This window comes from Oryctolagus cuniculus, chromosome 14 (genome assembly GCF_964237555.1).
Source record: "Oryctolagus cuniculus chromosome 14, mOryCun1.1, whole genome shotgun sequence".
NCBI lineage: Eukaryota > Metazoa > Chordata > Mammalia > Lagomorpha > Leporidae > Oryctolagus > Oryctolagus cuniculus.
The window spans coordinates 24,754,383-24,767,466 of NC_091445.1; the positions used below are offsets into that span (position 1 = coordinate 24,754,383).

Consider the following 13,084-nt stretch of genomic DNA (forward strand, 5'->3'; position numbering starts at 1 on the left):
AAGAATTTTCTTGGATTTAGTCATCACTTTTCTATAATTCCTTGGTTTTAATAACTTCCCTCCAAAAGTCTCAAAAAGACAAAAAGATTATCTTTCTTAGCAATATTAAAACAATACTAATCCAAAAGGAATTAAAAAGTGCTTGAATGAAAACAAACTGTTGTTATGTGGTAAAAACTTATTTACTACATTTTAAATGTTTAAAGGTTACATTAAAATATGCTGCTATGTCAATATTATATTAAAATACATAAAAAATGTTCCAGGGTGGACATCTGGTGCACTAAGATACTGCATCTTATATTGGAGTGTCTAGGTTCAAGTCTCTGCTGCTTCCATTTCTTGCTTCATGAACATGCACCTTGGGAGTCAGTTGGTGATGGCTTAAGTACTTGGGTCCCTGCCACACATGGAGGAAAACTGGATTAAGTTCTGTCTCCTGGCTTCAGTCTGACTCAGCCCTGTGAAGTCAATCAATGGATGGAAGATATAATCTCTCTCTCTTTCTCTCTCAAATACAGATAACTATTTTTAAAAGGTTAAGGTCAAATGTGATTAATTTGAAAATGTATTTAGAACATTAATCTGTTTTCAGGTTAACATGGACAAAAATTACTATTTAGAAGTATTTATTTCTCTTAATTTTAACACTTCCCCTGTTTTATCCAGTGCAACCACCAAAACTTCACTTTGATAAATTTTATCACCTCCAAAGCTAAATAATCGCTTACAACTCTATGTCTCCAGAAAAGTTCTTCCAAAAACCTCTCTTAAACTGACTTAAATTTGTATTTTTACAAAACAATGGAAACTTCAGGCCATTTCCAAATACATCTTTCTACCCTTTACTACCTCTTAATCTCTTTTTATGTTAGCCTTACACCTGTAGAAACTATAGATGCCTATCACCTTTCATATTTTGTTTCCTTCCACCTTCTCCTTGTATTATTTTACTTTAATCTCCTCTTATGGAGATTATCTCAGGTAAAATGAGCCATGACTTTTGTTTTGCTCATGCTCAAAAAATAGCAGCAACAAAAAAGGCATACAAGTGTATGTTAATGTCCTCAATGCCCATTTCTAATTAAATTACATGTCTGACTTCAATTAATATACTAATCTCTTACTGTTATGTTCACTAGGTTACATTACATTATGTTGCTTAAGAAGACTGCACATTCCCTTGCTTCTAACTTATTTCCAGGAAGCTTTCAACTAATTTGTTTTCCTTTTCCCATATAAGGTCCTAATTTTCTCCTCTGTTTTTCTTAAATAGGTTCCCATATTGCAAAAGTGGATTAATTTACTTGAACAGACCAGTGTGATGTGTTAAAGAAGATGTAGGCCATCACACTTTACTACTTGAAATTGGAAAAGACATGGTTTAAATTCATAAAAGTCTGAAATCACTTAATATCCTTAGTAACCTTATGAGTAATAAGCATAAAAATTTGAAAAGCATTAAACAAACATAAAAACTAGATCCATCTTAGCTGTTATTAACCATTTATGAAATCACTTTCTCTTTTCCTAAGGTTCTACATTATAAAAAGAAGGAATTCATGATTCCTACCATTGCTTCTGCTTCTGAATGCCTAGGTTCCTTTAGGCATATAATGCAATTTCAGCCATGAATTCTAATGTGACACATAAACACCTGCATACATACACACATGCACACACATACATACACATGCATCCAACAATACTGTTAAGGAAAACTTCCAGCTTTCTAGGGGTAAAAACTGAATACAGAAATTAAAAATAGTCATTTTCATGCACTGACAGTAGAAGAGGAACTAGTATATCTCTTCCTGAAAGTCAATGTGACATTACCTATAAAAATTAGAATGCAGAAGCTCTTAAAATACAGTATTTACACTTCTAGGAATCATGACCATTGCATGACTTGTACATTTACATGAACACGTTTGCAGATTATATATTGCAACAGAAGATATAATATAGTATGGATGCAGTTCATACTCAACCAGCCCAAACAGGAATCCTTGGGTTCCACTGAACAGAATTGGCAATCTAGTTTTCCATATCATGGTAAACGGCCACAGTTGGTCAAGTCAAATACCAAGGACTCACTATTCATTCCTCCTTCACAGCAAGTCCAATAAAGAATCTTATCTTTTTCTTCTTAAACACATTGAAATTCAGTCATCCTTTGGATCTCTACTGCTACCACCTCGGTCTCAGCCACCTTCATCCCTCACCTGGCCTTTAGAGAAAAGCCTCCTGAGGGGATGCTGAGGTACAGTGGATTAAGCTGCTGCACGGTACACTTGAACCCCATATCAGAGTTCCACCTCTGCTTCCCATCTAGCTGTCTGCTAATGCTCCTGGGAAGCAACAAATGATGGAACAAGTACATGGGTTCCTATCACCCATGTCAGAGACTTGGATGGAGCTGCTGACTGCCCCTGGCTGTTGTGACATTTGAGTTGTGAATCAATGGATGCAAGATCCCTCTCTGTCTCTCCCTTGGTCATTCTGCCTTTCAACGGATAAATAAGTACAGTTTTACAAAAAAAAAATCATATCCTTAAAGAAATATATCTCGTGAGTGATATCTTCCCATTTACTCTTTTTAAAAATTTTTATTTAAAAAAAAGTAACAGATGTATGAGAATTATAAATATTTATGGGGTGCTATGTGATGTTTTATTACAGATATACAGAGTGAAATGTCCCAAATGATCCAGCAATCCCACTCCTGGGTATATATCAAAGGGAAATGAAATCCATCTGTTGAAGAGACATCTGCACTCCCGTGTTTTTTCTGCAGCACTACTCACAATAGTCAGAAAATGAAAATAACCTATGTGTGGATCTATTGATGAACAAATAAAGAAAACATGGCACATGCACAGTGAATTAGTACTCAGCCATCAAAAGGATGAAATTTTGCCATTTACACTTGCCTTTTGGAATCACAGAAGCCAAAATGATCATTTTAAAACACAAATAAGATCATGCACTGCCCTGTGTCAACTAGGCCATGACTTTGCATTGTCAAAGCAAAATCTAAATACCTCACTGGCATCAACCTGCCTCTCCAAGTTCATCTCGTGCCACACTCTCTTGTGCTTTGACTATGATGGCCAAAATTGACAATTCCCAAAACCTACCAAGCTCTTCCCTACTACGAAGCCCTTAATCACATTCTTCTCCAGCCTGGAAAGTAAACTCGAAAGCTGGTTCCTCATTACCAACTAATTACTAAAGTACTGCCTTGGCCCACCTGTATACCCTTATGTGTACTTCATACTACTTGTTCCCTTCATCCACTCATCTCATTCATCAGGTACCTTGTGTGCTGAATTGTGTATCTATTCCCATGCAGATGGCATGAACTGTTTTCTTGCTGTATCTCAGCTCCATACCAACAAATGTTCAGTGTATGAATGGCAGTATAACAGCAACTCGAGTTTTTCCTTTAATTTGTCACAGATAAGCTATTGTTTGAGTTATGAGTCAATGTATTTGGAGAGGAAATTTTACAGATCAGTCAACTGCCTTATCTAATCTATTTCAATAATCTATTTAAGTAACCAAAAAGGTCAGTTTTATCAAGAATTCAGTGACAACCTGCACAGTGTAAAATAGCATACAAAAAGTGTATGATCTGGCTTCAACTATCTCCTTAGCTTTGTCTCTAGCCATCCACACAATTTAACCTATGGCCATTTCCACTGGGAAATATAAATTGTTCAAGTTGGCTGTAACACCAGGTGTACATAGCAAAAGAGGAAGCCAAAATAGCTCAAGATAGATCAGGCTGTTGTACTGGGAGAGATGTTTATGTTTTAGTTTACAGAGTCAGAGATTTTGAGCAAAGTTCCTGTGTTTACTTTAAAAACAAGTAGGACACATGATTTTAACATGAAAGGCAAGGGCCGAGACACAGCACAAAGATTACCAGCTAAATGCTATGAAGCCCAGAACATTTTCATTATCAGAGGATCAGGATCTCATTTTCTTGTATGGCAGATTAAAATTTAGATTTCCATTACCATTCAGATTTTAAGAGTGATGTACTAAAGCCGATGCTGCAATATTTGACTAGTTTTTAAAACTAACCCCAGTGAGACATGGTTAAGTTTTCTTTATGCAGTCTTGTTCAATCTTGGATAGTGTACCTGAACCTACATGAGCATTCTTTCCACTGATAACATACTCTCCTTGTCTTAGTCATTCCAAACTCAGCCATATTTTATAAACTCCCTCTATTCATCCAACTACTTGCATATTCGATTCTCATTTCTAATATGAACTCTACTTACCTAATAAATCCAGAACAGCAAAAACCATGCTGCATAGTAGATACATGTTATTGAGAATATTTAACAATTTTTAAACATGCTATTTCAGAATAGTTTTAAGCTAAAACAAAAATATGGCACAGTGATACAAGAGTTCTCATATATCCCTCACCCATTTCCCCTATTAATATCTCACATTAATATCTTTTCTCCATTTCTTCCAATTCTATAAATGAGAAAATGATCTAGAGATTACCACCTTACTTTTTAATATTAATACAAAAATATAGCACTCTTAACTTTTTAAAAAATAATGTCTAAAGAGCAGCAAGTTCTAATTCTCCATTCTCTCCTTACTGTAAACTTTTCTCCAGTGACAACCTCTGACAGCTTCTAAATTTGTAATCATCTGACTTTGTTCTTAATTACTTCAATATTTGCTATTAAACATCCCAGGAAGAACATGAAAACTTTTAAGGACTGCTTTCACTAGCACATTCCTCTAGCTCTATGATTTTTGTTTTTCCTATTAAAATTTATTCTTTGAAAACTAACTTAGATAATCAAGTCTTCTGAGTCTTGGGATAATGCACTTCTTCATCTAACCAGAGCAACACTACATGCCGCTCTAAAGTTTTGTGGCTCTAACCACAGTCCAGTTGGGCTGGCCTCAGTTCTCAGGAAATGTCCTCCCTACAAGTGTCACCTCTCTTCATTGTTTCAAAACAAGAGCAAAAACACCCAGGGTGCAGAGCACAGGTAACAAAAGTACAAAAAGAAATACTACAGCTCTCAAAACCCCAGGGAGGTCACACCACCAGTAAAGGACAGATCATCATCTCTTCTTGGAGAACCAGAATCAGAGGATTAAAAACTGGGAGAACCACAGAAGCAATGAACAATACACAATCCGCCATTAATCTCCTACCTCACATGATTCACGTAACCAACAAAGCAGTGAGCAGTGGCTGAGACTCAGATCCTCACCCTACAGTACGAGTGAACTGCAATATAGAGTTAACTTCCTCATTTGCCTCTTCTTGAGATAAAAACCAAACAAAAGCACAACAGAAACTTACCTTCAAAAATGGATCCCAAATGATATTGTCCACTGAAAAACTGTGGCAATGAAAATACGAGTGCTCCCAGTCCTATCATAAAGGATGCAAATGCCAGCCACCTGGGCTTGTGTCCTCTCTCACCAATGAATGAGACAAATAAAGACAACACACAGAATGAGATATCATAGCTTGACGATATCAGGCCCGTAAGAGAACTCTTCATTTCATAGCGCTTCTCAATCGTGGAAATGCTAATATTTACGAGGCCATTTACCACAATACCTAAAAGAAAGCAAAGGAAATGCATATGCATTATTACAACTTTATCATATACATTACTATTCTTAACCAATGCATTGGGGCCAGCATTGCAGTGCAGTTGGTCAGGCCTTCACCTGCAATGCTGGCATCCCATATGAGCATTGGTTTGAGTCCCAGCTGATCCACTTTTAGATCACCTTCCTACTAATGCACCTGGGAAATCAGCAGTAGATGGCCCCAGTACTTGGGCCCCTGCAATCCACATGGGATGGAGCTCCTGGCTTTGGCCTGGCCCAGCCCTGGCTGTTGTGGCCATTTGGGGAGTGTGCCTATGTGTATCCCTCCCTCTCTCTCTGTATTTCTATCTTGCAAATAAGTAAATAATTTTTTTTAATGTGCTAAAGTTTGGTTTTCTGTTTGCTTAGTTTTAAATGTGCCCATTTTAAAACTTTCAAAGTTCAGCAACTCAAACATACTTCCTTGAAAATCAGTTTGTTTTTTAAATTATTTATTTGTTAATTTCCAGGTGTTCGACAAAACTGATGATTGCCACATACTAAACTGTAGTTAACTGGCCTTACTTTACTTCTCTTTAAATGACAAACACAAAGTCAGACTCATACAGTCCCAGGAAGTCAGTTTGCTGAACAGATTTCAAGTGTAGTGTACTCCTGTGCACCTCACTGGGAAGAGTACAAAAGGTACTAGTTCAGTTATGCTCAATTGCTCCCCAAGTTACCTAATCCTTAAGCATACTTATCTATTACAAGAGACCATCTTAACTTAGTCTCAACAAGGGAGAAATTGAGTCATCAACCTTTTCTTAGCCTAAGACATCTTTTTTTCTAACAGTCTTATAGTGTTATCATTTAAAAGTTTTGAGCAAAAATAAACTAAGTTTTATTTCAACCACTCACATTCTAAATCACAAAGTAAAAGGGAGGGTCAAGTATTTGACACAGGGGTTAAGATACAATTTAGGAGACCGGCGCTGTAGCACAGCAAGTTAAAGCCCTGGTCATCAGTGCTGGCATCTCATATGGATGCCGGTTCAAGTCCCAGCTGCTCCACTCCTGATGCAGCCAAGTCCTTGGGCCCCTCTACCCACGTGGGAGACCCGGAAGAAGCTCCTGCCTCCTGGCTTCAGCTCAGCTCAGCTCTAACTGTTGCAGCCATTGGGGAGTGAACCAGCAGATGGAAGATCTCTCTCTCTCTCTCTTTGGCTCCACATCTCTCTGTTAACTGGGTCTTTCAAGTAAATAAAATAAATCTTCAAAAAAAAAAAAAAAAAGCACCATTTGGGACACCAGCATCCTCTGTCAGAATGCCTGGATTCAAGTCTCTGCTATTCTTCCTTTCCAGTGTCCTGCTAATATGCACCCAGGGAGGCAGCAAAGTGATGACTCAAGTACTTGGGTCCCTATAATTCAAGTGGATGAATCCAGGTGTTAAAGCATTTGGGGTGTGAATCAGCAAATGGAAACTCACTTTCTCTTTCTCTCTCCCTGTCATTTGCCTTTCAAATAAATAGGTAAATAAATAAATAAATAATCTCTTTAAATAAACCTCTTCAAACAAAAGGTAAAAGAAAAAATACATATTTCATTTGCTTATTATAATTATAATGAAGGTTTAATAGAAGCTAAACAGGAGAGACTGAAAATCCAATTTGGATGGATCTCAAAATGTCCTGTCTACATATAAATAACACAGGAGTTTAAAACAAGGGTATTAACTGAAAATACAATGCCTATAAGCAAATTTTCACTGGTTTTTCCTCTTACTTGAGGCACTATGAATTGTTTTCACTCTTTAGTTGAGTACAATTCTACACATTGCATGATCACTACAGTTTCTTTAACTGTTGCTTTATCAAGACTGTAATGGAAAATATATTTCAATAAAATTGATATAGCAATTTTTAAAAGACATAACATGATTTTTGCTTTTATGCCAATATAGTAACACTATAAACCAATTTAGAATTCCTGAAATTTCAAGGTAAACATAAAGGGCCCAGGAATGACACTTTTATAAGGAGATAAATTTATCTGATAACATGAAAATCTTTCCATCCAAAAAAAAAAAATCAATTTCCCAACACACCTGACACACTGATTAAAAATCAGTCATAAGGAATCATTGCCTTGATGGTAAAACTTCCTTTTGAAAAACTTGAATTTGAAGTTCCCCTGGGAGAATAGCATTATAATCCTATGAATTCCAAAGTGAATTCTAAGTTATGCACCTCCCAAGAACACTGCTTTAAAATTTTTTTTAAAAAACCATGAAATACCAAAAATCACATCTCTCTATTGTTAATGCATGAAGATAGGAAGTACTTTGGGAAATTAAGTGCTAAGAGAAACCTATTTTGTCTTTGAGAAACGCCAGCTTAAATAAAATAAATGCATTTGATGTGTTTTTGTTTTTCTTCCAAAAGATATCTATTAATACATAGTGGAAATAGTCTTCCCAAGGACTCTGAGAAACAGGGCAACAGTATTTTGCAGTCATTCAAACTTGACCTGAAATATGAATTAAGTGATCCGTCACTTTTATCTGAAATTATGCTTGCTTAATTGGTAACCTCCCAGTAGACTCCGCTCCAAGCTAAACCCGTGACTTTTTCTATGAATGCCAATTATGTTTGACAAGGAAACGATATTTTCTGTTGAATATAAAACGACATGTTCTGGAATAATATATACATTTCAGAGTAAACTGTATGATAAAAAACATTTTTAATTCAGTGTCCAACTTTCTGCATTTCATAAGCTTTGAACACTAAGATGCCTCACTGTCACTCATCTTAGACAACTGACATCAAGGCGGAACCTGCAGAACACTGACCTTCAGCAGGAAGTACTTACCTAACACAACACTAGCAAAGCTGGGAGAGCTTGGTGCCTTGGGCAGCACTAAGAACAGGAAGTATCTACTTTGATTTCCTTTTTTATCAACTTAAGACTGGCTTACTTTCATATGAACTTCATTTTTTTTTTTAAAAAAAAGCAATTTCCAACCCTTCCCCCCAAATATTCCTTGGGTTGCAATTCTCCCAGGCAATCCTTGATTGTTTATTTACAACATATTTTGAGACGGTGACTCAAGGGACCTGAAGCATCAAACCTAACCAAAGTCAAAGGAAGCCCTGGGCGGGCGAGACCCCACGTGCAGCGCGCCTCAGTGGGTCCCCTGCACCCACTGCCCTCTCTTCCATCCCGGCTCTTACCGCAAAGAGAGCCGTCTCCCTGCACCGCATCCCTCTCTCCCGCAAACTCAGCGTAGACTGAGGAATCCCCAGGGCCAGGGCGCGTAAACCTCGACTTGATCCGTCAACTCCCGGGAGAACAGACAAGAGGAGATCGTGGAATAAACAGGTCCCGGCCCACTCCCGTAGCCCGGGCGCGCGAAGGCGGCTCCCTCACCCCCTCCGCCTTCCCTTTCGGAACCGGGGATGCGGGCGTCCCTTTCACACCTCAGATTTTTAAGTAGTTTTTTCCCCCCACCCTCCGTTGCCAATTCATGAATGGGTGAGTCCTTCTGAAATACCTCCAGAAACGACAACCATAATAATAACAATGATAATGATAAAACCCGCAGAAAAAGGCTCAGCAGGCTCGCGGCCGCTGGAACGCACTCGCTGCCCCAGGTGTCCGGCTCCCCGCGGACAGATTCCTGTCATCCCGCCCCGGAGCGAGGACCGCCGCGCGCTACACTGAGGCGGCCGGCGGCGGAGGACGGGCTGGCCCCGCAAGTTTGTAAAACGCGCGGTCACCGGCGGGCGGCGGGCTGCTGGGCGTGGGTCCCCCTCGCACCTGGCGCGGGGCGCGGGGCTTTTACCTTGCGTGAGGGCCAACAGGCAGTAGTGGAGCAGGAAGCCGCGGGGCGTGTTGCAGCGCTGGAGACACCGAGGGTGGAAGTTCCTCCACCCGCACGGCCCCTCCTCAAACTCGGACCGCGACGGTGGCCCCGGCGGTTCCGCCGAGGCTGGGGGCGCCTCCGGGGACTTGGGCTCCTCCTGCGGCCGCGACTCGGCTCCCTGGGCGTCGGAGGACGCGACGGAGACCTGCACCTGGGAGGGCGACGGCGACAGGCGACGCGACGTGTCGGGGCTGCAGGGGACGAAGGCCGGGTTCTCGATGCCTTGGGCGCCCTTCATGATCAGGTTGGCTTCTCCCGACTCCGGCGCCGCGGAGGCGCGGGGCAGTCAGGTTCCTCTCTGGCTCCGCCCCCGGGCAGGTGACAGCGCCCCCGTGCGGGAGGACGCCCGCCCGCCTCCTTGCCCCCGGACGCCGCCGCCCTGGGCCTGCGGCCGCAGTTCGCGGTTCCTCACCTGTGGCCTCTGGGGCCGGCTGGAATGCAGGACTGAGCGTGTGCGGCCCCCGGCGGCTCCCGGGCGACCCGCGGAGAGTCCGCAGTGCCCCGCCGGCGCCGCCGGGGCTGGGAGCGGAGAGGGCGGGAGTCTGCGGCCCCAGGCCCTCCACCGCCCCCAGGGTGCTGACAGGGACGCTGGTAGACACAGTAGGAGTCCGTAGGCCTGTGGAGACCACAGCCTGAATATCCTTGCTCTGCCGCTGGCCAACGCGGCCTGAGGCTGGACGCCAACAAGAGTCCAGCAGCCGCATGTGTCCTGCTTTGGATTCCATGAACTTCAGGATGACTGATGTGTCAGCCGCCCCGCACTCCACCCCCGCATCACAGGGTAACCGTCATTAACATCATAGCAGAGCCACGTGTGTTGGTGGAACAGAAACTGAAGGCATAGACATGAAGAAACCTGAGAAGCACGTATGGGACCTTCTCTCTGCTGCATATCTGAATCAGCCATGCTGCCGAGGGTCTGGTCCAGGCAGCTTCCCATCCAGCCTTTTGCTACTGCTCCTCCTGGGAGGCAGCAGGGGATGGCTCAGGTAGGTGGGGGCCCTACCCCCCACTGGAGACTTAATTGGATTCCTGGATCCTGGCTTCAACCTGGCCTCACTGGCTTTGCAGCGTTTAGGGAGTGAACCAGCAGATGGAAGATAACTCTTCTCTCTTTCTGTCTCTCCGCTTTTCCAATGGATAAAAAATAAACTTTAAAAAATAAGATCACCAGCACTTTTAGCTATGTAAATAGTTTCTACCTGTGAAACTAATACGAAAAACACCAAAGAAATTCACACTATTGTGTGATGGCAGATTCATTCATTCATTCACAGCTGTTCTAGGCTCTTGGGGCACAGGAGTGAGCAAGCACCCACAAATGTCCCTCTCCTTATAATGTTTTCATTCCCATAAGAGACAAATAATAAGTAATGGCACATAATAGGATAAACAAGTACTGTTAGCTAAAACTTTTATTTCGATTTTATATAATGCTGTGTTTACTGGATTGAGGGGTTGAGACATAAAATATATGTCTTACTTTTCAGATACACATTCTGTTTTCTGTTCCGTCAAAGTCAAGAAAAACAAAGTTTTGACAGGCCTAGAACATGGGGAAGGAGTAGAAATAGAAACATATTGAAATGTCTGCTGTTTGCCTGTTAGGACTTATAAGAGCAGTAGCTGTTACCTACGTCTGTCATCCATTGAAGAAACCACATCCTAGAGAGGATCAGAATCTAAGTCTTGGAGCTAAACAGTGTTTTGCCACTCATTTAGGATTTTATCTCTGTTGCCTCAGCCACGCATCCTCCCTGGATTTGCCTTTTCTGTTTGTATAATTACTTCAGCATTATTGCATAGCAATTCTGAGATCCCAAAACTTGGATTTCCCTGCTGCTTACAAGATTCAGAGGACTGCTGCTCTGAACACTTCAGACTTTGGAGGTATCCAAATTAAGTGTAGTGTGTAATCCTCCTAGGCCTTCTTTTGAAAGAAATGGACTCAGAGTAGGTATCTAAATACGTAAACAGCCATGACCACCATTTAACCTATGGTCTTTAGCAATTTACCCAACCTGCAAGTTTTGCTTTAATGAGATGTAGTTACCAAAAAAACCCCACCGGAAGGTTATTTTGCAGCTTTGAATTAATGAATTCAAACTATACTATCAAACTCAGAGCAGTATAATCATGAGATGGGTAAATTCACTAACATCAATGAGAAAGCTCCACTCTTAAGAGTGCTGGAGAGTAGAACCCCGTTGAAGGATGAGCAAAATGCTATTGCTGCATCTTAAATACATCCTGCTCTTACTGAAGCTATTGCCAACACCACTTTCCTGTTCTCTTACATGCTTTGTGCTGCAACGATGGAAGGAAGAGGGTTCAAGTTTGCAGCAAAGACAAAGAAAAAAATACTGGGTAGTTTATGTCCCTGTCATTTTAAAAATTAATTCTTTGCTCAATCTGAGGTTAATCTATCTCTAATAAGCATAGTGAAAATGCCATATTAAAATTCAGAATATAATTGGTAAATTCTTTTAGTGGATTTCAGGTGCTATATTTTTAAAATAAAGGGAATGGGAGAAAATGGTCTCCAAATTTGATAGCACAGCTCTGACACTGTACAAGGGCAGGTGTCCCTGCCTATGATACGATTTCCTGGGATGTGCAGTGGTCTTCTCGACAGGAACTGGAGGGACCAGGGTAAAGGGCTCTAGTGGCAACAGCCATCACGATGATCCCACTGACACCCCCTGCTCTAATTCCATGTTAGAAGCAATCTTATTGTACTTTGGCCTTCCATGTTGAAAAGTCTACTGGATAAAAATGTTCTGATATGCCTATGTTGAGTGTTTTATAATTTTGCCTTCTGTGTGCTTTTAAGACTTATTCATTCCCTTCAATTTCACATTGAATGTGAGTCTTTTAACAGTGTGAAACTGTGAGTCTTGTAAAATACTAAAATTACAGGGTTCTTGACAGTGCCTGAAAGCAAATGTAGCCAATTGTAGATATTGTTAAGATTAATATAAAAATCCCAGTATTATGGGTGAGCATTTGGCCTAGGGGTTAAGTATTTTTACAGCTTTACAGGTGGTCGAAGCTGAGGAAATTATGTTACCAAAATCATGGGACCACTTGGTTTCACCATACATTTTTTAAATATCTTTTTTCACTTGTATACTATCATTGATATAAGTGCAACAGGTTTAATAAATCACTGCACACATTACACCCTGTTCTGCCACTAGGTATTCTAGGTTAGTCAGTTATCCATGAACACTTAGCTAGGTAACATAAAGAATCCTGTAGCTGTTGTGGGGCCTGGCTAATATGCTGGGCTAAGTGACTCGAGGCAGCAGGCAGATCTCTCAAACTGCCTTCTCCTTTAGCTGGTATAGTGGAAAAGTTTACTAGGGTCATTTCCTACCAATGGTAGTTTCCTGAAAAAGATAGGAGGAGAACAGAAGAATAAACAGGAAAAGCATGTCAATTGGGAAATGCAATAGACCTAATATCTCTCTTTAGGGAGAAGTTTATGGCGAAAGCAAAAGTATTGCTTATCTGTTAACCTTTTGAAGATAAACTTGAGATATCAGTTGGCTCACAAGA

At 41.0% G+C, this 13,084-nt stretch overlaps 1 protein-coding gene across 2 annotated transcripts in view; it reads right to left on the reverse strand.

Annotated features, from left to right (window-relative positions):
- SLCO4C1 (solute carrier organic anion transporter family member 4C1) overlaps nucleotides 1-9,895 on the reverse strand; it is a 68,256-nt gene extending 58,361 nt beyond the window's left edge. Inside the window, exons 1-2 of one of the 2 annotated variants that reach the window (XM_002713954.5) lie at nucleotides 9,443-9,895; nucleotides 5,354-5,617 (exon numbers count right to left, since the gene is read on the reverse strand). In XM_002713954.5, the coding sequence (XP_002714000.1) occupies nucleotides 5,354-5,617; nucleotides 9,443-9,761 (583 nt within the window). In that variant the 5' untranslated portion in view covers nucleotides 9,762-9,895. Of the gene's footprint in view, nucleotides 1-5,353; nucleotides 5,618-8,831; nucleotides 8,951-9,442 lie in introns of those variants that run through there. The other variant, XM_070056886.1, reaches the window with a different exon arrangement.
- Nucleotides 9,896-13,084: the final 3,189 nt, after the last annotated feature.